Genomic DNA, 24,251 nt, shown 5'->3' with positions numbered 1-24,251 from the left:
GAGCACAGGGCCAGCCGGGCGGCGCTGGGGGCCCTTGGGTTGAGCTGGCCCAGGGCTAGAATGGGAGAGAAAAGGGGCAACGTCAGGGCCTGACGGCCAACCCACCCACCTCCGTTCTGCCACAACCTCAGGGGCCTGCAGACCCCAGGTCACGGAACCACGGTCGTGAACCAAAACCCACCGCCTGGCTACTGCCCCCCACAGAGCACGGAGAGGCAAACGGGCGCGATGATGCTGAGGGAGCACTGAGCTGGGAGTCGGAAGGGACGGACGTGGAGTCTCATTTCTGCTCTGTTCACTTGGACCTGGGCAAGCCCCTCCCCTTCTCTGGGTTTCTCTGCAGGATGCTGGGCTCAAGAGTCCTTGGACCTGACCCTCGGCTTGGGTGCTCCAAATACCCCACGTCATCCCCTCCCAACCGAAGGTAGAGCGGGGACAGGGACGCTGGAGGGGTCCATACACTCCAGGAACGATGGTTCCCGCACCAGCGCACAGACGGAAGGAGCAGGCCCGCACAGGCCAGCAGACACAGTGTCCGAGGGCCTTCAGGGAGTGGAGGAGTGCCCACCCCTTGGGGAGGAGACGGAGCCTCTTCCTTGAATGGCCCCTGAGAGGGCTGCAGGGAGCCCGGGGCCAGAGGGGACTCACGGTCGGGCGGCATTCTGCGCCCACCACAGCTCTGGAGGCTGCTGCCCCTCCCTTAGCACGTCTCCCTTGCAGAATCTCCTCCTTGCTCCGTTTGCCACCGTGAGTGGCTCCCTCTGCCACAGGGCCACCCAGACTGTGCTGTTAGTGGCCTAAGAACAGCGGCTGGGCAAGCAAGAGAGCCACGCGCAGGCCTCCCCGCCACCCGCCAAATTCCCACATCCACTCTGCGACCTCCTGTGCCTGGTACAGCCCCGTCCGCTCCTGTCAGCCTGTGTGCTCTCCATCCCCTGCCCCCCACTCCCTTCCTCAAACCCCCCGCTTCCACCAGCACCTGGCAGTCTGTTGGCAGGTGCTGGGTGCCCAGCCTGGGGCCCGCCCTCACCTAAGACCCTGGTGATGTGGCAGGGCCGCCCACAAAGAGCTCTGCTAGCACCCAGAGGTCGAAGAGTGTCTTGCCAACTAGCCAGGGCTGATGGCTGGCCGGGGTGGGGCGGAGGGGAGTAGGCCCTTCCCACCCCCTCCCAGGGCTCCCAGGAGGGAGGGGTTGCTGGGGAAACAAATGGAGGGAGTCTCTGAGCCCCAGAGATGAATGGTCTGGGGTTATCTACGGACTCCAACTGTTTAAGCCTCCCCTTTTATGCCCCCCAGCGGAGAAAATGGAGAGCTGGACATAAAATCATGCATCTGATTCCCTAATAGGTCACGATACAGGGGAGACCGTGGCGGGGGAGACTGTTATTACTGGCGGCGTTAGTGTCATCCCTCTGTCACCAATAATAATCACAATATTATAATACCATAGTCTTACAGTATCATAATATACTGATGAGCCATATGAATGTCACATACTATTCTATAAGCCACACGTGCTATAGAATATGAGGACTCAGCTAATATGGGACATTATATCCTAGGGTGACACGTATTCCCGTGGCAGCTGGCATTGCCCAGAGGAAGGCAAGGGGAGGGGCTGATCCTAGGCCCAAATCTGGCTCACGGCAAGAGCTCCGTCCCCTGTTCCCTGGAAGAAGGTGGAAAAGCCAGCTCAGCTCCGGTGTCTGAGACGAAGGAGCGCCGTCTGATTATGGTGACACGAGGAGTAGGGTGACATGGACATAGGGGGTCAGTCCCCACTTACATGTCGCTTTCTCTACATATATCTATCTCCATCTAGCACTGGACTCTTCTCCTCCTCGTTCTCTGAAGAACAGGGAACAAAGAGAGGAGATGGGTTATGGCCAGACCGTACGCTCTCCACCCGGTCACCAGGTCGCCCAGGTCACCAGGCCTTAGCGGCAGGTGCTGCTTTGTGTAGCCCCTGCCTTTGGAACGATTGCACATGGAAACCCAGGGCTTTCTGGTTGGCGCCTGGCCTCCTCACCCTCTCCCTGCCCCATGAACCTGGAGCTTAATTGTACTCCACCCACCCAGGAAGCTGGGCCTTGCTGGGCATCTGGCTTTAAGAGGCACCTGGGAGACAGAGAGATGCAGCAGTGGGGTGGGGAGGGTCCCTGTACCAGGAGCTGTGACAGCCAGAGGTGTGGGAGGCTTGAGGGTCCTTTTCCATAGGGCCCCTCACCTGCACTGGCTGGGGGTGTGGGCAGGTGGGGATCAAGGTCTCGGCCTCATCCCACTGCACAGAGGGCCACACACTGGGAGGGAGCCACCCCGGCTGGGCTCCCTCTGGAGGTAGCTCGCAGCCCCGCCCTGGGCGCAGTGCGCACCTGGACCACTGCCCAGGTGCACTCCTCGCACGACGCCATCCTGCCCACCCCTGCCCGCCTCCAACCACACCAGCAGCATAGAGACCCAACTGCTGAGCCAGGAACCCAGGTCCTCACTGACCTGCCCCTCGGCCTGGGGTGTCCCGGGCTCCCTGTCTGAGCCGCCTGCCTCAGGCCCAGGGCCCTCCAAGAAGTTGGATGGAACCAGGCCCCGCTGTCCATTCAGTTCCCCCTGGGGAGGAGATGCTGAGACTAAGACCAGGAGAGGCCTCGCCCCCAACCCCTTGACCCTGAAGCCCCCGGGGGATGGGCTGGGGTCAATGTCACTATCATGGGAGGCTACCTGGTCCACTCCTCCGGGCTTCCATCAGGAACCCTTGCTCATCCCCCTCCCTGGCTCTGGGAGAGCCCTCTTGGGCACACCCCCCCACCCCCATGTTCTCACGTAGTAGAAACCATCATCGTCCATGCCCCCAAACACAGTGATGACGTCCCCTGCCCGGAAGGGCAGCTCTGCCTGTGGAGAGACCAAGAGGCACGTGTCAAGCCCGGGGAGGCCCTGCCACCACCCAGCTTGGCCGGGCTCTATCTGAGGGTCCTCACCTCCACATCCATGTTGGGGGAACTCTCCCGGGGGTTGTAGTCAAATGCAGCCACCATGGAGCGGGGAGCTTTCAGGCCAGTAGAGACCGGCTGGGGGGCGCCTGGAGGGGGAGGGGGAGAAGACTCAGGACTCTCTCTAGACCCTCCCCCACCCCCCTACTATCCTTGGCACTGGAGGCCTGCTGACCCCTATTCACCACCTGCCCGCTAGTTGTAGCCCCTGGGGAGAGGTCGGAGGGGCTGCCCCACCCCGTCTGTCTCCCCAGTCTCCACTGCACAGGGACGGCCCCTCACCTGCACAGGGCTGGGCAGGGCCTTCGGACTCAGCTGCGGAGAGAATATGACTGTGAGCCCCGCCCCTCACATCCCTCTTCTTTGGGGGCGGGGGGGGGGGTTGCTGGTGCAGCCTCACACAAGGGATGCAGGAGAAGGACGCCCGGAGAGCACATCGGCCTGGCCCTTCGGTTTTCGTAGCGAACTAAGGCCCGGAAAGGGTAAGGGACTCGCTTCAGCTGGCAGAGAGTTTATAGTCGGGTGCTTTCTGGCACAGAGGTCCCAGCAAACCACTCCCCATCTCCATCAGAATGAAGCTGCCCCCTGGAGGGGTGGCTGGGGATGAAGGTCTGGCCCGATTCCCTGAACCTGCTCAAGGCCTCCCACGCGTCTCCCCAGGGAGCCACGCAGTGTCCCCACCCTCCCGTCCTCACAGGCCCCCGAGGGAGAAGGGGGTCTCACCCACCTTTCTTGGAGCGGCGGGGCTTGGGGGGAGGCCCAGCTGTGCGAGCTGTGGAGTAGACAAAGGGACCGTTCCCTGGTCCAGAAAGGCAAGCAGACGTCAGAGAGAAGCCGAGGCGAGGGAGGGCGATGGGCAGTGACTTCAATCTTCTCTCGGGGCTGTACTAGGGCTCCTGCACCAGAGCGTCTACGGGCATTCCTCTCTCATCCCCCACCTCCCGGATCCAAAATACAGGGCCCGTCCCCTCGGCAGTGAACCCCCACTCCAGGCGGCAAGTCTCTGAGGGGGACAGTGGCTCTGCCAGACCCTGGACCAAGCAGGCACCTCGGCCACTCCAGACACACGAACTGCTCTGGGCGGGGGCGGTGTTGGAGTTGGCACCGTGGTGGCAGGAAGTGGGTGGGGGACAGGAGCAGGTCATACCTGAACCCTCAACGAGAACATCTGGGGACAAATAGCCCCGCTGGAACAGCTGCTGTCTCCCTGCAGGACTGTCCGCAGTCACCTCGGACACCATGTTGCACGGGATGTAGCCCATCCGGCCCCCGCCTTCACCCCGATAGAAGCCATCGGCATCCTTGTCCCCAAACACCTGGACGCGAAGAAGACCCGTTGTGTCAGGAGGCCAGTTCAGCTTGCTCCCTGCACCCGAGGCCCCGAGCTCACAGCGCCACACTTGGGACTGCAGAGGAGTGCGCTACCTTTTGTGGAACAGGAGATGGGGGAGATAGCCAAGAACCGGATCAGAGGGATGACAGAAAATAGCCCTTTCCGTGTGGTCGTCACCCACTATCTGCCCATGCATCCCCCCCAGTCCAGCCCAGACTAGATCCCCCTGACCTCAGAGCGACAGCCGAAAGCCTTCAATAAACACTTGGAGGCACAATAAAAGTTACGATGCTAACGGCAGCAGTTATCACATCGTGTTATGCGCCAGGCAGTGTCAGGGCTCTATGGGTACTGAATCATCTCATCCTCAAACAACCCTGTGAGGTGGACACTTAACATTATCCCCATTTCACCAATGAGGCCCAGAGGAGTTAGCTAATCTCCTCAACGTTTCACAGCTAGATGTGGCAGAATCAGGACCCAACCCCACATCACCTGGCTCTAGAAGCTGTGTTCTCACCCACGCGTGGCTATCGTACCCCCAGCGCAGGAAAGGAGGGAGGAAGGAGGACCAGACGGTGAGTCAGTCACCTTCAGGATCTGGCCCTCCTGGAAGGGGAGCTCCTCTTCCCCGGCATCAGGGTTGGGAGACATCGACACGGGGTCATAGTCAAACAGAGCCACAAAGACCCTGACAGGTAGGTCCTGGTAAGCCAGTGCTTCTTCTGGAGGGCTCCTCGGAGGGGCTGTTGGGGAGAGCGGTGGCAATAAGCTCTGGCCAGGGGGGCAGGAAAGCCCCCTCAGCCTGGCCCAGCCCCCCACAGGTGCTCACCCAGCTCCGCGGAGCCTGGCCTGGGGGCCCGGCCCCCTCTCCGCTGGGGGCCCCTCCGCCCAGAGCCGTCCTGCCCTCTGGGCTCCCCAGTCTCTGTTGCCTGCAAAGAGAGGGCAACAGACGGCAGAAGTGACACACCGCCCCTCTGGCGGGCACCTCAGCAGGGGCGGGACCCCGCAAGCGCTCCCCCAGCTCTGCCCCGTCAGCAAAAGCGGCACAGCAGAGCAGGGACACACGTTCCTCTCCTGGAGCCGTGGCCCAACCTCACTGGAGGCATCAGACACCCCCACGTGGGGAGGAAGGGCAGGAGGGGAGGCCCAGCTCCGACCACCTTAGTAGATGAGTGCAGTTGAGGGACTAAGGTTAGATCTGAGAGTTGGCCGAGGAGCGTGGGAGAGGAGTGCCTCTTCTCGGTGTCAGGATTGGGTGATGCCGGACATCACAGTCAGTGTCCTGAAGATGTAACTAGCTAAGCAGAGGAAAGGGCCCCCCGGCCCAAAGGCAGGGGGCTGGCGGGCGGCAATTGGCGACTTATGGCCACAGAATATTGTGCATCCCAGTTCCGACCGGCAGAAGCAGCAAAGCAGTGGAATGCGGGTGGGAAGAGGCAGGTGAGGGAGCCCGGAGGCCCAGCCCCACCTCTGCTGATGGAGACGGCAGCGTGGAATGGGAGCGGCCGGTGGGCAGCAGGCAGGGCCACCAGGCGGCAGCAGGCAGGGGGCTGCCCAGGGAGGGGGGAGGGCACGGACCCGGGAGGGTGACTCCTTGGCTCTGCCAGCGGCACTGCGGCCTCTCCGCTCTGGCTCCCCTTTCTCCCAGGCCGGGAGGCGTGGGTAGGGGTTGGGGCCTGAATTGGCCTTCGGAGGCCCCCTGGGCCTTCCCGTGGGTGCTGCACCCCACGTCTCCCCGTCTCCGAGGTAGCAGGAGCTGGTGCCGCTGACACCCCCGCCGCCCGTCTCTTGCTCATCCTCAGAATCATATTCGATGCTGATTTCCAAGCACTTGGGGGAGAGGCAGCTGGCCAGGCCCGATTCCGGGGCTGGGCCACGGGGACACCTCCTCGAAGGGGCCGGCCGCCCTCTCCCACCAGCCTCCGGTCCAGCCCTGGTGCCCTCGCCCACGGGGGGGCCGCCCCTCTCCCGGGCGGGGCCCGGTCGTCCAGAGGCCTGGGACCCGCCGTTGCTGAGAAGTCGGCTGCAGTGTTCACGGGGATCTGGGGACCGCCTGCGGCTGGGGGGCTTCTCGGGAGAGCCACTTCCTTTTCTCCAGCTGCTTCCACCAACGAGTCCAGGCAGGTCCTCCAGGCGGTCCCCAGCCCTGGAGGGCTCGGGAGACAAAGGACATAGGCCAGGTCCTCGGGGCCGACCGCTGTCACAGCCCAGCCCCAGGAATGCAGGCTCAGGCGGGTCAGGGTCCCGGGAAGAAGAGCCTGCCCCCCGCCTCTTCTCGTCCTCTTCGTCCTCTTCTTCCTCCTCCTCAGGGATGCTAAAGAGCTTCTTGCTGCAGAACTGCTGGAGAGGCAGCTCCAGGATCTGCTCCAAGATCTCCTCGTCGCTGTCAGTCTCACAGAAGGGGTCGGGCTGGGGCTGGGGGGAGGGGGGGAGGGCGGCAGGGGAGAGAGGTCCGTGGGAAAAGGACAGAGTTGTGACCTTTGCCCTCAGATGAGGGCAGGGGTTTCAGGTAACCCATAGCCCTCTCTCAGCTTCCTCCAAGAGGAAAGACCAGAGAGAGAGGCCGGCCCCAAATCACAGAGCATGTCCGGGGCAGAGCCAGAGGAAGAATTAAGGAGCACACCCAAGAACGGGCTGCCCAGATGCTGGGATCCCGAGGGGAGAAGCGTCAGGGAACAGGCCATGCCTGTCACAGCAGGGAGGCCTCCCGTCCCCTCCTTGGAAGCTCCCAGCACGAGCTCTCAGATGGCCAGGGCGCTTGCGTCTGGTGGGTTTAGTGGGGAGAAGTTACAGAAAAGAGTGCCTCGTTCTCCCCTTTCTTTCCAGGAGGGCAGAAGCCAAGCCTGAGCCGCTTCCTATCTGCTGCTCAGGACAGGGCCCAGGCCACACACCTAGAATGTTGCTGGCACTCGGTGGCATTGGAGCCGCTGCTGACACGTGGGGCAGAGGCCCCCAGAACCCGAGGTCTAGGGCCCACCAGTCCCTCCTCACCCCGTTACCTGGGCCCCATTGTCCCTGAGGCTGTTGCCAGCACCCTGCGTCGGGGAGGAGCAAGTCCTGACACCCAGCTCCTCTGCCTCGGCCTCCTCCTCCTCTTGGATGTCTGACAGATCTGAGTTGCGGCCATGGTCCACAAGGGCGCTCCCCAGACGGACCCCAAGCTCGGCCGTGTCCTCTCTCTGCAAGAGGCCAGCCAAAGGAGGAGAACAGGGAGGTGAGGGAGGGCGCTTTGGCAGGGTCAGCCCCAGCCAGAATGAAAGGGGTCCCTTGGCAGAGGGAGACAGGGGCATGCCCCAAACGGGGGGTACGCAGAGCAGGGGGTGGGGAAGAAGAAGGATGGCAGCCAAAATGGAAAGAAACCTGGAAGACAAAGTGACAAAGAGCTGGCCAGACATACAGCACAGACCAGAGCCAGAGCAGTGCAGAGAACAAGCAGAGAGGACAGCCGGATCTGGGCTGGCAGAGGGCAGGGAGGGGGGCCTCGATTCCTTGAGGTGGCCCAGTGTCCCCAACCCCGTACCTCAGCCCTGGGCCTCAGCCCAGGCCCTGTGTCTCCTGCACGGCAGGCCTCAGCACAGGGCAGCCTCTGGGCCAGCGCTCCCTGGGTGGAGCCAGGGGCCGGGCGGGCCTCTCCCGCAGTCCACTCAGCCTTCTCCTTGGCCAGGGAGGAAGCTGCAGGGCCAGGAACTCGCTCTCCCGAGGTTGGCTCACTGGCCTTCCTGTCTCCTGGGGCCCCCAGCTCGGCTGCCCTAGCCTCCTCCTGGAATGGCAGGCACTGAGGAAGGGCCCAAGCGCCAGACCCTTCGCCCAGTCTCTACCTGCTCCCCTTCTCCCCAGCAGGGTACCTGAGAGCCAGGTACCGGGGGCTCCTCTGAGGATCCTTTTGGTGTCTCTCCGGGACAGCTTGCTGGGGAGGCCCCGGGGGGCTCTCGAGTTCCACGGGGGTTGGGGCACCGGAGGGGAGAGCTGGGGTCTCCAGGCCCCGGGGAGGCTGGAGCAAGGGGTGGTCTGGCCTCCGAGCCCAGTCGTGGGGAGGGGCAGGAGACCCTGGCTGGCGAGGAGGCCTCAGCCAGGGCGGGGGCGACGGGAGCCGGGATGGAGTCGGCCGACTCGCCGTGGGGCGACATGGTGCGCACGGCCACCGCGCGGCACGCCTGCAGCAGCTGCAATTGCGACAACTCCACCAGCACGCTGCCTGCCGTGGGGGAGGCCACCTCCATGATCTGCAGGGCGGAAGGAGCACAGGAAAGGGAGGCTGAGGTGGCCAGGTGTGAGGACTCCGCGACCACCACCGTGACTAGCATCATGCCAGGCACGGCGCCTTTGGTGTGCCACGTCTCATCTAAGCCTCCCGGCCACGTGGTTTCAGTGGTGGGATCCCAGTCACCTGCTACCAGAGCCCGTGCTCTTAACCAATCTGCTACTTAGTGCCCAAATGCCAGGGCCAGGCAGCCCGTGCCAGGCTGGGGAGACTAGGCCTCTGAGCATGGCGAGGAGAGACCCACATCTCGATCCCAGGGTACAGGTGGGCAGTCCCCAGGCCATACCTTCTGCCCATCGGCATAAATGGCATAGCCTGTGACGCGGACGCCGTTGGAGGTACCGGCAGCATCGATTGTTACCGGGAGCCAGCTGATGAGCAAGATTCCAGGGGAGGGGCCTGGCTCAACCTGCACATCCAGGGGGGCATCAGGTGGGCCTAGGGGGAGGGGGGCACAAGACCCAGTAATGCGGCACACTCACTGCCAGACGTAACAGCCCGCTTTGCCATTTCTCTAAAAACGCAAGTAGCAACAGTCTCCCCTTCGGACCCATCCGTGGCCTGACCTCCCAGGTGTTAAAGACACCAGGTGCCCAAGCCCACCTACCTGCTGGGAGTGTGGTGAACTGCAGGGTGGCAGCCCGTTGCTCTGGCCTCTCCAAGCCTGGTTCCCAGGACACTCGAGGTGGGAGCTGAGCCTCCACTCGGGCCTGATAGAGTGTACCAGGCCGCAGGTGGCAGAAGGTGGCCCAGTAGGTGCTAGGGCAGGCAGAGGGGCACTCTTCCCCATTGAGGTAGATGGCATGGGCCAAGTTGCTATTGCCGGGCGCCCAGGTGATCTCAGCGGACGTGGCTGTCAGTCGATGGACCCGCAGCTGGCTAGGTGCCACCCCGGCCCCGGCCCCTAGCACCAAGCAACAGCGCAGAGGGTCAGAGCCGCCCCAGCTGGTCAGGGCCTGAACAGAGACGCGGAGGGGCCCAGTCTGCAGGTCCAGATTCTCAAGCACGGCCGTGGGGGGCGCCCCGGGCCCCAGGGCCTGCCGCAGCTCCCCATTCACACAGACGTGGTAGCCACGCAGCTCCACGCGTTCAGGAGGCGGCTCCCAGGCCAGCACCACGCTGTGGGCCAGCTGCTTGAGGACCGCCAGACAGCGGGGGTGAGGCGCGGCAGGGGGCTCGCCCAGGCCCTCGGGCGAGGGGCTCAGCCTGAGCTCGTCCCCTGCAGCCTCCTCCTCTGTTCTGGGCTGGCTGCGTCCCCCGCTGCTCTGGCCTCCGCTACTGCTGCCGCCCGCGCCGCCACTCAGGAAACTGAGTTCAGGGCCTGAACTGTGGGACAGATCAGCCAGCTCTGAAGGCAGGGAGGTCAGGAGGTCGTCGTCGGACACACGCTCTACAAAATTGGAAGGGACCAGGCCCCTTCGGCCATCCATGAGCTCCCCTGGTGGCGGGAGGGCAGGGGAGGGGAAGACAGAGAGGAGGTAGAGAAAAAGCAGTCCAATAAATGCATTTTAGCAACGGTTAGTGGCTGGTCTTAAGCATCTGATTCAGAGCAACATTTACCTGTCACCGCTTTTTAAAAGACAGGAGCAGTCAAGATCTGGGTTAGGGAGTGACTGGTAATTCTCAGTGGTGTGATAACAGTATTGTAGTTATATAGGACAGACATCTTACATTTTAACGTGCGTATGAATCACGTTAAAATACAGATTCTAACTCAGCTGGGTCTGGGTGGGGCTGAGATTCTGCATTTCTAACGAGCTCCCAGGTGACGCTGCAAGGATGCAGAAGGAGATGCGTGTTGAAATGTGTCTGGGTGAAGTGCCATCTGTCTACAGCTTGCTTTTCAATCATCTTTTTAACCTACATACAGAAAAGGTAATTATGGCAAAATGTTACCAAGTTGAATCTAGGTGGTGGGTACACAGGTATTCACTGTACTATTTAATTTTTCCATATGTTTGAAAACTGTCGTTTTACACAGGCCTGAGGAGTGAGGGAGGGGGTGCCCCTCAACTTCCCTGTGTGGGAAACAGACATCCTCGAAGGGAGAGGGACGCCCATCTGGTCAGAGTAAGGGAAGGAACCTTTAGACACAAAAGACATACCTGCCAGAGAAAAGAATCCCCTGTGGGTTCTAGAAGGGGTTGAGACCCACAGCAGACCTGGGTGCAGGAGTATGACTGGCAGTTCAGACAGCGATGGACGGTAGGCTCTGTTACCCTGTGCCAGTTGCCCTGAACACTTGGCAATAGAGTATTATAAAGCATTTGTTTTTTGTTTGTGGGACATCAGAAAAACAAGAAATTGGACACCCAGTCTGTCACGTCACAGCTAATTTGGGAAAAGGAGAAAGATTCCTGGGGAACAGATGAGCTGGTGGCTGGTGTGCCTTACTGGGAGAAAGGAGGAGCGAGGGCCAGGGTTTGGGGGGTGTAGGCAGGCCTGAGCTGCAGGAAGGCGCGTAAGTTCCCCAACACCCTCTCTCTCTACTTATGCTAGGAGGGAAAAACAAAAAGTAAGAAACTTGAAGAAGAAACAAAAGGGACTTTCAATAAATTAGATAACGTGAGCACTGTACTGGGTTGAAAGGTGGTCTCCCCAAAATATGTCCACATCCTAAACCCTGGATCCTATGAATATGACCATATTTGGGAAAAGTGTCTTTGCAAATGCAATTAAGTTAAGGAGCTTGAGATGAGATCATCCCGGACTATCTGGGTGGGTCCTAAATCCAATAACAAGTGTCCTTATAAGAGGCGCATAGGGAGAGACACTGAGAGAAGAGGAGGAAATGTGACCACAGATGCAGAGACTGGAGCGATGTGGCCACAAGCAAGGAGCACCTGGACCCACCAGAAACTGAAAGAGACAAGGAACAGACTCTCCCCTAGAGCCTCCAGGGGGGAGTGTGGCCCTGCCAACAACTTGATTTCACACTTCTGGCCTCCAGAACTGTGAGAGAACACATTTCTGTTGTTTTAAGCCACCCAGTTGGTGGAAATTTGTTACAGAAGCCCTAGAAAATTAATATAAGCACTAACACTATGGGGCGTGAGGTTAACGGTAGGAACCAACTAAGCAGATCCATAGCCCTGAAAGGCTGGTGCTGGAGCCTGGGCCAGAGTCAGTCTTGTGCTCCTGAAGCTTGAGCCACTGAGAGCAGCCCAGGTGGGACCAGACACAGATGAAGCAGTCACTTAGCCGAAGTATGAGGAGGAATAGGGCATCCTACACCCAGTTGTCTACAGGCCTTTCAATCTATCCCAAACTGCATAGTTCAAATTCTAGTAATTAGTTAATATTTATGTTTTAGCTGCCCCCCTCCAAACAACGGTGTTGGTGTTTTTATTTTTTTTTAATTAAAAAAAAGCGTTTTCCCGGGAGCTATTTAATCCTGCTCTCCATTATCCATCCTTAAAGAGAATTTAGCTGTGTACCATCATTCCCAGCACCTACTCAAACAGCAGGCGTGGGGCCCAAGGAGGAGAGGCTGGCAGGCTCTGAAAGCTTCGCGTGTTACAGGCCCAGACCTAACTGCTTTCCTAAATCCCCACACACGGCTGCAGCTCTCACCCTGCCCTGTGCAGCCCGCATCCCAGTCTCCGTACAGTGCCATCCTCCCTACTGCGGAAGGATGCAGCCTGGTGCCTGGCCAGGGCCACCGTGCAGAGTCTCCCAGGCCATTTCTTCTGCAGGCCCCGCCCTGTTGCCCAGTCTCAGTAATGGGGCATCCGCCGCGGTTGCCCCATCCCACGGGCACTGTAGAACTGCTCTGAAGCTCACGCCCTGCCTGGGCCCTGACAACTGCTAACCGCTTGTTAGCACCCTTTCCTGGGCTCTGGACCCTGATTCTTCCTCCCCACGCTGATTGGGGCACAGCATCAGATCTATGCCCCATGCCTGACCTCGAGGTCACTAGTGCTAAGCACTGCCATGCCCTGTCTGCCAGCACAAGAATGAACTTAGCCGAAATTCCCTGTGGCATTCTGTCCGCCACCTGGACCGTCGTAGGCCCTGTCTTGCTCTGGGCAGGTCTGGAGTCAGACCAGCTGCTCCCACGACCCTTCCTTTCCCTTTCCCTTTCCTTTCCCTTTCCCCGCGAGCTGCCGGGTCTCTGGAGGCTTTTCAGCTGAGCCTGAGAAGTTACAGTGGACTGAGAGGATACAGATGGGTGGAGGTCTTCGGGAAGAGGAGCTTAAAAGCAGGCGAATGGACAGAATGACCCCACTACCTTCCTACCTTCAAAGAAGCCATCCTCGTCCATGTTGCCATAGATGTAGATGTACTCGCCAGCGGTAAGCGGAAGCTCTGCCTCTGGGTTCTCATTGGGGCCCTCGAAGGGGTTGTAGCTGTTGGAGCAGGTGCAGAGGAGGAGGCGGAGGACAGCGACTGACGTTCTGTCTCCGTGTCCTGTGTCCTCTCCCCCAGTGCACTCGGCCTCTACGGAGACTTGGTTGTCCCCCTTTAACCACGTGGAGCACCCACTGTGCCCAACGAGGCTAAGAGGACATGTCCCGCTGGGGTCCCTGCCCCACTCCCGCTGTCTCCAGAGGCCTCGCTCTTCACCGCCCCCCCCTTACAGCCCAAGTGCTGGGGAAATGGGGAGCAGGGGTGAGGGCCCACCTGTAGCGAGCGAGGAAGACCTGGATCCTGGCTCCTCCCCGGCTGCCCTCCGGGGCTGCTGGCGGCAGGGAGACGCTGTCTGCCTCCAGCTCCTCCACCTCGCTGGCTGTGTCCACCTGCGGACACGCAGAAAGGGCCAGTCCCCTCCAGGAGCCAGGGGCCAAAGGCACAGCAGGCAGAGGAGGACCCACCGTTTTGAGAAGAGAAACTGAGCAGATGCTGGGCAAGGCCAGCAGCGATGGGCCCCGATGTTTTCTAACTCAGCACCTGAGCCGGCAGGGCCTGGCGGAGCCCAGATGCCCTGGCTCAAGGGACGAGGGCGGGGGAGGTAAACCGGATCCCTCCCTGAGCCCTGGCCTCTTTTCTGCACCAGCCCAGTAAATAAGATCACTTTCCCCATCGGAGAGGGGGCCAGCCACACCGGTGGGGGAGGGGCTGGGGAGGGTGTCCCACGACAGTCTGTCTCCTTAAGGTAAAAACGCCGCCAAGCACTCCGATGGTGAAGAGCTGGAGGCCAGGAGGCAGAAGGGGCTGAGAAGGCCCCGTGACGAGGGTACTGGGAGCGGAAACCGGGGCAGCCAAAGCCAGCACCACCGCTCCATCCCACAAGGGGGCAGTAGAGGCCGCGGCCGGGTTCTAGCCCCTGAAACCACCCGGGGCTGCAGGGCTGCTCCTGACCGCCCTCCCGGCCCACACACCTTCTGGGGTTTGGAAGGTAGAGGGATGAGGTGATCAGAGGGGTTGTGAGTGATACCAAAGAATGTGGTAGTGGTACAGCTGCCACACGTTAAGCGTCCGCGCTGTGCCCGGCACTGAGGGAGGTACCACCCTTGTGTTTTTTCACATAATCCTCACAGCAGCCTCACGAGGCAGGGTTATTAGTTCCAAATCCAGACAAGGAAACCGAAGCCCAGAAAGAGGCAGCGACTTGCCTAAGACAAAGCTGGGACCTGAATCCCGGAACCTGCGCTCCTGCACGAAGGACCGCCTGCTTCTGCCGCAGACACGCAGGACCAGCCTCATTGGGTGGATCCTGGCGCCGACGTGTCTGCCTCCATCCAGCCCAGGACTCTAGGGCCTCTCTGGGCCCCAGAAGGGTGGAGCTGGGCGGCCCCAAGAGACGGCTTGCAGGAGGGTGGGATGGGCCCCACCTGAGCTCCCCGCCCGCCAGGAGGAATCCACGGACCCCTCCCTCCCGGGTCCCAGCTCCACTTGGGACCCCACACGGGCCAGCGGCCACCCAACTCCTGGGTCACCCCCCACCCCCTTTCCCCACGGCAGAGCCAGACCCCAGGCCCCGCCCCAGCACTGACCTCGGGCGTAGGGCATGACTTGGGGCTGTTGTGGATGGACTCGGAGCGAGAGGAGTTGGACAGAGACTCTGCCTTCTTGGCCGTCCTTCGGGGGCCCCCAGCAAGGGTGGCAGGGGCAGGCTCGGAAGACTTTGGGGTGCAGCGCCCTGGGGAGCCTGGCGGGAGGTCAAGGTCTAAAGAAAAGATGACATGTAGCCTTGGGGTCTGTGGCCTAAGGAGCGACCAGGGACCAAGGGTCCTCTTGGATCTAGGGCTCAGGCCCTCCACGGCCAAGTTTCCTTACAAGAAGGGAAATACTGGGTGCGGGGGGGACTTGCTAAGTGGAGGTGGAGGTGATTTACGTGTATTATCTCGGAGGCTCCTCAGAGCAGCCTGATGAGGTGCACTGGGTGCTCCTGTCTTACAGCTCAGAACACACGGCCCACAGAGCGTCAGCAGCGTCGTGGACCGTTAAGTGAGTGGAGCTGGGACCACGAGATCCAACTGAAGCCCAGCTGGCTCCTCACCAGCCCATACTGCCTCCTACTGCCTGCTATTGCCCACCTCCCAGCCATGGCCACAGAGATCTTGTTGAAGCTGGAGGAGCAGCAGGCCAAGATGCTCCCCGCGGGCTTGTTTTTTCCCCATTGGAGCCTGGTTCAAGCCAGACCTGGCTCTAACTTGCTGTGTGATTTTGGGTGAGTTGCTAGCCTTCTCTGACGCTGAGTTCTGCTCTGTACAAAAAACCCCAGACCTGAGGATTCCAGGCTAATGTCACGGGGGTCTACCTTACCTTTGGGGCCAGACCCCCGGCAGGGCTGGGGGGTGGAGCAGCAGGGGGGTGGCGGGCGGTCCCCAAGGGTACTGTAGCCCAGGGCGGAGGTGAGCAGATCCAAGGGGCCCGGGTGCAGGCGGAAGGCCTGGAGCTCCTGCGCCAGGAGGCTGAAGCGCTCAGTCTGGCTGCGGCACTGCTCCTCCAGCTCTCGAACCCGGACCTGGGCCAAGACCCACCGAAGCTGGCAGACCCCAGCTGTGCCGTCTCCACACAGCCCCGCACTAGGCTTCACACCACATCTGCCCAGCCCCTAGGCCTGGGCACCAGCCCTCAGCCCGGCTGCCCCACTGCCCCGAATAGTGTGCGGCTGAGGGTAAGATCGGGAGCTGCGGGCCAGCCTCGCTCCCAGCCCCGCCTCTCGCAGTGAGGCCTCGTGCCCCAGGCGGCGGCACTGCCCGCTTGCGGCCGCTTTCTAGGCCAAAAGGGGTCGCCCTACCCCCATCACCAGCAGCTTTCTCAGCTCCGTGGCTTGTCACCCTGCCACAGTCAGTGACCCAAATCCCTGCCCTCAGAGAAGTCCCCGGAGAGATCCCACACGGGAGCCAGGGGTATCTTTGTGACAGGAATGAGCCAATTCCCAGGAATTTTTCTCAGGGACCAGGAGAGTCCCCGTCAAGGAGATCATGGGTTACACTGGCAAGGAACTTCCTCAAGGTCTCAGCGGCTAGGTTTTAGAGGAGGGCAGGGCCTGTGTCTGCCAAGCACAGTGGCAGATCTGGGACGAGGGGGTGGCCCACATGTCCTGTGAGAATCCCAGCCCACCTACGGAGTCTCAGGTCTGCTACCAGTCGCACCCCCGTCGTTGGACATGAGGGTTGGAACCACTTAGACCTAAGAGAGGAAACGCAGTTCGGCCAGCCTGGAGAGGTGTTGGGGAGGCCCCCCGCAGGGAGGTGGGGAATCAGGAGGACGTACCTGCATGGAATCCAGGGTAGACTGTGGCAGGAGAGGAAAGCACAGAGGAAAGGTTAGAACCCTTACCCTGTAGGTCATTGTCCAGAGAGGGAGGGAAGGAAAGAGGGACCCGAGCGGACCCCGCCCAGTCAGCTCCCTAGACTGACCAAGCAATTGCTGAATGGAAGGATATTGCAGGGCCAAAGGCGGAGGGGATCCCCCCAGGCCCCAGAGCACTTAGCGGCCCTTCCTGGGAGCCCACTCCCCACACACTCACGCCACCCATTCCAGCGCTCTCTGAACCTCTCCAGCCTCCCCAAAGCGGGCAGAGCTAATGGCCACCCCCAGGGACCCACCTCCAGCAGCTGCACGGCCCCTTCGTGTTCCCTCTGGGCTTCTGCCTGGGCCTACAGGTGGGAGGAGGCAAAACGATAGAGGAGAAGGATAAGGAATGGGGGTGGGATAGAGTGTGATGGAAGGGAGGAGGGTAGGGAGGGTGAAGGGAGAGAAGAAAGGGGAGGAGGCGAGAGGATGGGGGAGGGAGAGGGAAGCAGGCTGGGAAGGGGCTGAGGGTTCCTCCCTCTGACTCCCACCCGGAATGGAGTCAGAAGGCAACAGGGTCGAGAGGGGCCTCAGACTGCTTCTCTCTTCCCAGGACCTCCTGCCTCAGAGTTTCCCTCCTGTCTCTCTTGAAGCTCTTCCTCAGCCTCTCCTGCCGGCTCATCTTCTACCCCTCCCGAGTGTTAGGGCGCCGCAGGGCACAGTGCTGGGCCTGCTTTTACTCTCTCCCAAAGGGTCCCCTCTAGGCACCTGACTAGACACACTGAACACTCCAAAACCTGTCTCCAAGACCCGCGTCCCCAGGACTCAGGACTCATAAACCCGGCTGTCTACGGACATCTCCACTTGAGTGTTTAACACACAACCCAAAGTTGGCCGAAACAGAGCTCAGGATTCCCTGCCTCTCAAATCTGAGGCCCTTTGTCCCTCACTCCTGGAGAGTGAAAAGCCTTACCCTCCATTTCGCCAGCAAATGGGTGAAAGAACGAGCACTCAACTGGAATCCCATGTTGATTCCTGTCAGTTCTATGCCCAAATAATATTTCAAATCTCTCCACTTCTTTCCATCTGTGTTGCCTACACCCTAATCCACACAGCCATCATCTCCCGCCTGGACCCCTGCAGCCACCCGACACCTGACTGCCCTGCTTCCGTGCCCACTCCCCCGTCCATCCTCCACAGTGCTGCCAGCGCGATCTTTTAGAATGATGAATCAGATCATGCCACTCCCCTGCTCAGGACCTTTCAGCAGCTTCTAACTATTCAGAGAGCAGAATATCCAAACCCTTCCCGTGACCTCTGAGGCCTGATGTGATCTGGCTCTTGCCCACTCCGGCTGTTCTGTCCATCCTACTACGTTCTAGCCGCACTGGTCTGCACCCCCGAGCTCCTTCCTGCCGCAGGGCTTTGGCACTTCTAGTCCCCTTCCCTGGAGTGCTCATCAGCTGGCCCCTTCCGGCCCCTGACGTATTAGAGGCCTTCCCTGCAGAGCTCTCTAAGGAGGCCGCTCCCCCCATCCCAGCCACTCTGTGTCACATCACCCTGGTCACTTCCCCCACCGCGCTTGTCCATGACCGGGGTCATCTCACTCCTGGATCTGTTTACTCGCTGATCGGTCAGGGACCTGACCTTTGCCCCCTCCCGGTCCCTCCAGCGCCCGGCACAGTGCCTGGCACACAATGGGTTCTCAGTAAATACCCACTGGATGAGTGACGGTAAAGCTGGGGGTCCGGCAACCTACCACCCTTCCCCCACTCCGACCCCCCCCAACCCTGCGCCCACCTGCTGCAGCCTCCGGACCTCCTCCTGCTTCTCCTGCAGGCGAAGCCGCGCCTGCTCATGCTCCACCTCCAGCTGCTGCCTCCGCTGGGCCACCTCCCGCATGTGCTGAAACACAAGAGCCCGCGTCAGGGCCCAAGCCCTGCTCTGCTGTTCCTACAGAAGATGCAAGACGAGGGTGCCTCAGACACCGTGTGTTCCAGACACTCTCTGTCGAAAAGGAAACTGAGGCTAGAGAAGGGAAGGGCCAGCGGCACCAGGACTCGGTCTACTCCCCAGTGCCCCACAGAGTGCCACGGTCCCGCTTTCTCCCTGTGCCAGGGACCGATGCCCCCCCCCCCCCCGGGCACAGGCCCCTCACCTTCAGCACCTGCTCCAGGCTCTCCAGCTTGCTCTGCAGGCCCCGGCTCTTGAGAAGGGCCGAGTCCCTCTCCTGCGTCACTCCCAGGAGCTGGCCCCTCAGCTCCACGTTCTCCCATTCCACCTGGAGAGCGGGCAGCGCCAGGGAGTGCAGGGTGTGAGCCTCAACCCCCAGCATCCTCACCAGGGGTAAGAGTATGCTTCCTACTCTAGCCCAGTCCGGGGCGGTGGGTGGAGGAGACAGCCCTTTGCCTGGAGGCCAGGGGCCTAGCAGGACCTGGGCAGAGCTGCTACCTGCTCCTTCTCCGTGGCTCTCCCACTGAGCCGAGAGTTCTCCTCCACGAGGCGGGCATTCTCACTCTGGGCTTCCCTCAGCTGCAGTTCCTGCGAGACCAGAGGACCTCTGGGGAGGGTCCCAGCGCCCACCTTCCTCCTCTCCCCACACAGAGGACGCTGCTCTCCCCCACCTGGAACCTGCATCAGCCAGGAAAGGGGAGCCCCGCAGATGGGGGGGAAAAGCACATTCTCTGGGCAGGAGGGAAGGAAGCAGAGCTGAGGGGAGCCCACCACCTGGCTGGCCAGAGGGAAGGGCGGAGCTGGCCCCCCCGGGAGGCCCTCCCGGCTGGGCGCTCACCAGCTCCTCACATCGCCTCTGCTTTTTCCGGGCTTCCTGCTCCAGGCTCTCGCATTTCTTCCGCTTCTTGCTGAGCTCTGATTCCTGTGAGGTCAGAATGGAGCTCCTCATGTGGGAAGGCAGGTCCACCCAGAATGGGTCTCCTCCAGCCCTCGACCTGGGACTTACCAGCTGCTGCACCCTCTGCTGTTTCTCTGGCTCCCCTAGGACCACGGGTGGGTTTTCCACATCCTCCTGGGGCGTGGCCTGGAAATGGCCAGGGGCAGAGGGCTGGCACCTGAGAAGAGGGTCTCGGGGCAGCCTACCCCCAGCCCCGCCTGTCTGAGGGAGGTTCCCGCCCCATCTCACGGTCAGCAAAGAGATCCCTGCCCGGGAAGTAGGGGTGCTGTCTGGCCCCCCACCACATCCCCTCATCTCCAGCTGATGTGGAAGAGCAGAGGCTGCACCCCTGTGTCCTCCAGACACAGTGCTTTGAGATCCTGAGCCCCATGCGTGCCCTGGGAGATGGGTCCCTTATCCAGGCCAAAGCTTTCCCTTTTTAGCTTCCGGCCCTTCTCTGCACTCAATAACTGTCCCGGGTGTCCTTCAGCGACTGGCAGAGAACTAGGAGGCTGCCTGGGCCCCCAGGGATGTGGTGTCCCCAGAGCTAAGGGTTATGGATCCACAGAATCTGGGCTTGGCCCAGAGCCTGCAGACCTGGCCAGACCCTCCTCGCGGCTTCCACCAAGCCCACCCTATTGCACGTCCCAGTTATCCGTGCAAACTCCGGAGGACAGGTCTTGACGGGCGATGCATCTCCCTCTCTGGGCCAGGCAGAGGGGCAAAATCTGAGCAAGAAGCATCCCACGCCCTGAGGCCTTGGTCGTCAGGAGGTCCCTTCTCCCTCCCCTCTTCCCGGAAGGAGGCGGACCTAAGTGCAGCCCAGTACAGAGGATGGAGAGGAGCCAGACCTCTAAGTCCTGGGGGTCCGGAGCGGGGCCCCTAGCCCTCGGACCAGGGGCCACCTCAGCCCGGCGCCCAGTGAGGGTCGCCCGTACCTGGAGCTGGGGACGGACACACTGCCGCCCCCGAGTAGCCGGGCCGGGCCTGACGGACCAGGCGGGCGCTGAAGGGGGCGTCCCCGCGCTGCGGCGGCTGCGGCGGGAGGCGGCGGCGCGGGCTGGGCCCCGGGTGGCTGCCAGGGCAACCGGGGATTTGCAGCCGGGCCGTACCACTGGCGGCACGGCAGGGGCGGCGGGGCGGGCCGCGGGCCTCAGGCCTGCGGAGGGCGGACCCCGAGCCCCCGGGGGCGGGCACGGCGCAGGTACGAGCCCCGGGAGGCCGGGCAGAGGACCCTGCTCCCAGCTGGGGACAGTCCCCCAAGCCCTTGCAGTGCGCACGCCACCACCGCGTCGTCGGGGCCCTGAGCGCGGTGCAGGGGGAGATCCCCCGAGCCGCTCCCACCCCCATCTCCGCACACCCACACACCTGCCCATGCGCCGACGCTCACCTCTCCCGGGGCCCCGGGGGCGGGCGCCCCTGCTCTGGCCGGGGCGGCCAGGCCTGGGGGCCGAGGCGGCGGGGGCGGCTCCCTCTGGTTGCGCAAGGCGATCTGCCTCTGCAGCCGCAGCACCTCCCGCTGGGACTCCCGCAGCAGCCGGTCGAAGTCCCGCACGTGGAGCCACTGGGGGCCCTCCTGGAGTCGCGGGACAAGGAAGGGAGTCGGGCCTAACCCCTGCCCGCCCCACGCCATGCCCAGCAGAGCCCGCCCTCCGCCTGACTGGAGGGGCTCCGGGGCGGGGGAAGGTACACATCCTCCCATGCATACATGCCTGGTCATAGATGCATGCTTAGAGAGCCACATGCTTCCGCTAGCCCGTGTGCAAATATTCCCAGGAACTCGTTTGCTGGGCACTCCCGGCGTACCCGGCACTGTGCTAAATGCCTTGAGAACATCTCTTCACACCCGTGTGAGGTATGTGTGGACTCATACAGTCAGACCCACCGGCATGCAGCCTGAAGCCCGGAGCACAGAAATTCCCAGGTCTGGGACTCATGGCTCCACCCCCTTCGGTTCAGGCTCCTTCTCTCCCCGCTGCCACCTGGGCCGTTGCCAGGGGAACCTACTCCCCAGCAGCCTCCACCTTCTCGCTTTATTTGCATCTCATTAACATCTCAGTCCACATCCCACACTGCCGAGCAGGCGGCCCTGTGTAGGGCTGAGCTGGAAGGGGTGACCAGGGCCTCCTCGCACCTTGCCAGCCAGGGTGAGCCTGGCCTGCAGCTCCCTGCACTCCCGCTGCAAGGCAGCAATCTGCTTGTCCTTGGCCAGCAGGGCACTGGCTGTCTCACTGAGGTCCCGGGCTCGCTGGCGGGCCAGGGCCTTCCGGCACAACTCCAAGCTGGCCCCTGGACTGGGCATGGGAGCGCTCACCTGGCCAGAGGAGGGGCAAGGCCAACGGTCATCTGCGGGCTGGGGCAGTCCCCCAGTCCTCAGCTCCTCTCACAGGAGGGGTTAGGATGAGAACCTAGAAGTGTGGCCTCCTGCTTCTAGCCTGGGTCTGGATCTACCCTCAGGAGACCAACAGCCTCCCTTTGACCCAGTCCCTGCAATCCTCAAGCAGGAGTGAAAGGGTTAACTGCACATCCTAGTTTGGGCCCAAAGGATGTTGCGAACTGAGGGCTGCCACTGTGATGGGTTCTCATCCCTGCCCCCAGCAGATCTGCACCCAGAGATGAGCTCAGCGGGAGGCTGCAGCCAGCAGCAGCACGTGGTAATCCAGAATCCTGCTCCCTGCCTGCTCAGGAACTCCCCGCCCAGCCCTTCCCTCCCTCCTGGAGCTCCAGAAACCCTCAGCCTCCTAGCCTGGCTGGCATTTGCCCTTCCTACACCTCAGCCCCTGGGTTCCTGCTTTCCGAGGTGCTGAGAGTCCGTGACTCCCAAGCCTCACGCCCTCCGGCCCAGCCCTGGCGCCCCTCTTCCCTGGTGGCCCAGCCTCCATCCAGTGGCTTCCCAGCCTCACCACCCGCAGGTTGGTCTCCTGCAGCTTCCGGGCTCTCTCCTCCAGGCGCTTGGCAATGACCGCCAGCTCTGCGTTCTTCCGCTTCAGTCTCCGCACCTTCTCCTCCGTCTCGGGGAAGCTGCTCTTCCTCTGATGAGGGGTCAGCCAGAATTGGGGCATGTGGGGAGCACCCCCCCAGACCCAATCCTAAACAGCCTGGGCCTTGGGCTAGAGTCCTGGGCTCACAGTGGGGTCCTTGGCAACTCTAGGTAGGGGTTCACCCTCTCCGGGTCTTGGGGTCACGTCAGCTCCATGGAGCTCCCACTTGGAGCGATGCTCATGGGATGAGAAGGATGCCGAGGCAGAGGCCCGGGGTGTCTGAGTCTGCCTCCCCCCAGCACCAACCAGGACCCAGGACTCGCTTCCAAGCCTCACCAGCATCTGGTTCTCCTCCTTCAGGATGGCACAGCGCTGCTGCAGCTCCCCCACGGCCCTCAGCAGCTCCAGATTGGGCCTGTCCCCAAAGCCCATTTTCAGCTTGCCCTGGCATGGGAGAGGACAGGGCACAGCGACTCAGGAACCCACCCTACCTGTGGAAATCAGAGCCCTCCATAGGGAAGCATTCCCCCTCCACAGTCCAAGGAGACATGGAGACGAGAAGGTTCTCCCACACAGTTCAGGCCTTCGGGGGGAGCACAGGAGACCCAGGAGAAGGGGTTGTTTAGTCCTGCCTGCCGACACTAGCGTCCCCCAACCCTGGGACCCTGTCTGCTAGTCCTCAAGTCTTCCCATCCCTGCCCATCTTCCCCTCTTGGGAAATGCCAGCTTGAGCTACCATCCCCACTCCTCCAGGCTCCTCAGGGCCCCTGAGTCCCCCAAAGTCCTGGTCCCTCCATATTCTACAGGAGACTGCTCGTACCAACCCCAAAACTTGTCCTCCCTGGCTCAGCCCAGCACTGAGCCCCCTCCCCTGAACCTGCTTCCTCTGGACTCTGATTCCATCACACACCTCCACACGCCCCCAGTATCCTCCAGCCCCCAAGGACAGAGACTTGCAGAGGAGATGGACAGACACAGACAGACAGACAGTCAGAGAGAGACTCACAGATGGAGGGGGAAGGGGGAGGGCCAGAGGCAGACAGAGAAGGCAGAGTCAGAAGGACAGACAGATGGCAAAAAATGGAGCCAGTGAGATTCCTGACCAAAGAAGGGAGGACAGACAGCCACAGAGACGAACCCACAGACAGAGATGGGCCCGGAGAAGAGAGGTGGGCAGTGAAGTTACGTGTCATGCCCAGGCTGGAGGGCATGGTGAGATCCCCGACCTCACAGACCCCAACCGTCCACAGCACCCTTACCTTAGAGAAAGCCTCCACCTCCTTGCCCTCCAGCCTCTGGCAGCTGAGTCCAGAGCTCAGTGCTCCCGGCCCGGGGCTGGGCAGCCCAGTGTCTGTTCTTTCAGGCTGGATGCCCCCCACAGACCCGGGGCTTCGGGCTCCCTCGGGCTCGGAGCTCTCCTCAGGCCTCAGGTCTCCAACACGCAGAGCTGCCGGAGTATCGGCAATGCTTGGGGATGTACCTCCAGGTTCGCCCCCCTGGCCTGGAGTCCAGCTCTGCCAGGCGGGCAGTGCCCACAGCTCCATGTTTCCGGGGTCCCCCGGCCGGGGAAGGGGTGTCAGTTGCTCCATGGTTCTGCCAAGGGTCCCCAGGACCCGGGCGGGGGGACATCACCCAGCCAGGTGGAGGGGCTGGTGAGAGTCACACCAGGCCAGACCCTTTCCTCTCTGAGCTCCTGGCTTCACCGAAGCTCCATCCGAGGTTGACTGAGTTCTTCCTCACCCACAAAGGAGGCTGCAGGAGCCGGGGCTGCCAGAGCTGAGCTGGGGGTATGCGAGGTGTGTCTGTTCGTGGCTGTGTGTGCGCGCAAGTGTGTGGAGGAGCAAGGGTGTCCCCGTGGGGGTGGGGAGGATGTGCAGAGGCCACCGACAGCAGTGCCTGGGTGAGGGTGTGCGTGTGTCTCCAGGTCTGCCTGTGCCGGTCAGCGCTGCTGTGTGTGTTTGGAGGATGGGTTCCCCCACTTGTGCGTGCCAGGGGGTAGTGGTTCTGTGTGACACTGTCTGCGCCTGTTTCAGAGTTACCAGTTGTTTCTGTGTGCGGCTGTCTGTATCGCAGGGCTGTGGCAGTGTGTGATGCTGTCACCGGTTGTGTC

General features: G+C 61.8%; 1 protein-coding gene across 1 annotated transcript; it reads right to left on the bottom strand.

Moving 5' to 3' along the window:
- Positions 1–23,730, bottom strand: TSPOAP1 (TSPO associated protein 1; the record flags this gene model as incomplete). Its single annotated transcript, XM_082678908.1, has 32 exons — positions 1–55; positions 1,787–1,848; positions 2,494–2,604; positions 2,818–2,889; positions 2,976–3,076; positions 3,270–3,302; positions 3,715–3,786; positions 4,135–4,303; positions 4,912–5,066; positions 5,153–5,252; positions 5,902–6,738; positions 7,323–7,502; positions 7,844–8,083; positions 8,169–8,546; positions 8,871–9,022; positions 9,192–10,022; positions 12,824–12,933; positions 13,208–13,323; positions 14,521–14,693; positions 15,293–15,494; positions 16,250–16,270; positions 16,585–16,635; positions 18,071–18,175; positions 18,429–18,551; positions 18,722–18,811; positions 19,062–19,145; positions 19,230–19,307; positions 20,551–20,736; positions 21,295–21,474; positions 22,064–22,192; positions 22,478–22,585; positions 23,401–23,730. 31 exons carry the CDS (start codon positions 23,728–23,730, stop codon positions 1,819–1,821), a joined length of 5,547 nt encoding a protein of 1,848 aa, XP_082535034.1. The 3' UTR covers positions 1–55; positions 1,787–1,818.
- Between the last annotated feature and the right edge of the window lie 521 nt (positions 23,731–24,251).

Source organism: Grampus griseus, assembly GCF_964374135.1.
Source record: "Grampus griseus genome assembly, chromosome: 20".
Lineage (NCBI taxonomy): Eukaryota > Metazoa > Chordata > Mammalia > Artiodactyla > Delphinidae > Grampus > Grampus griseus.
Note: the sequence above shows the minus strand (reverse complement) of the source record. Positions and strands in the feature narration are given on the sequence as shown.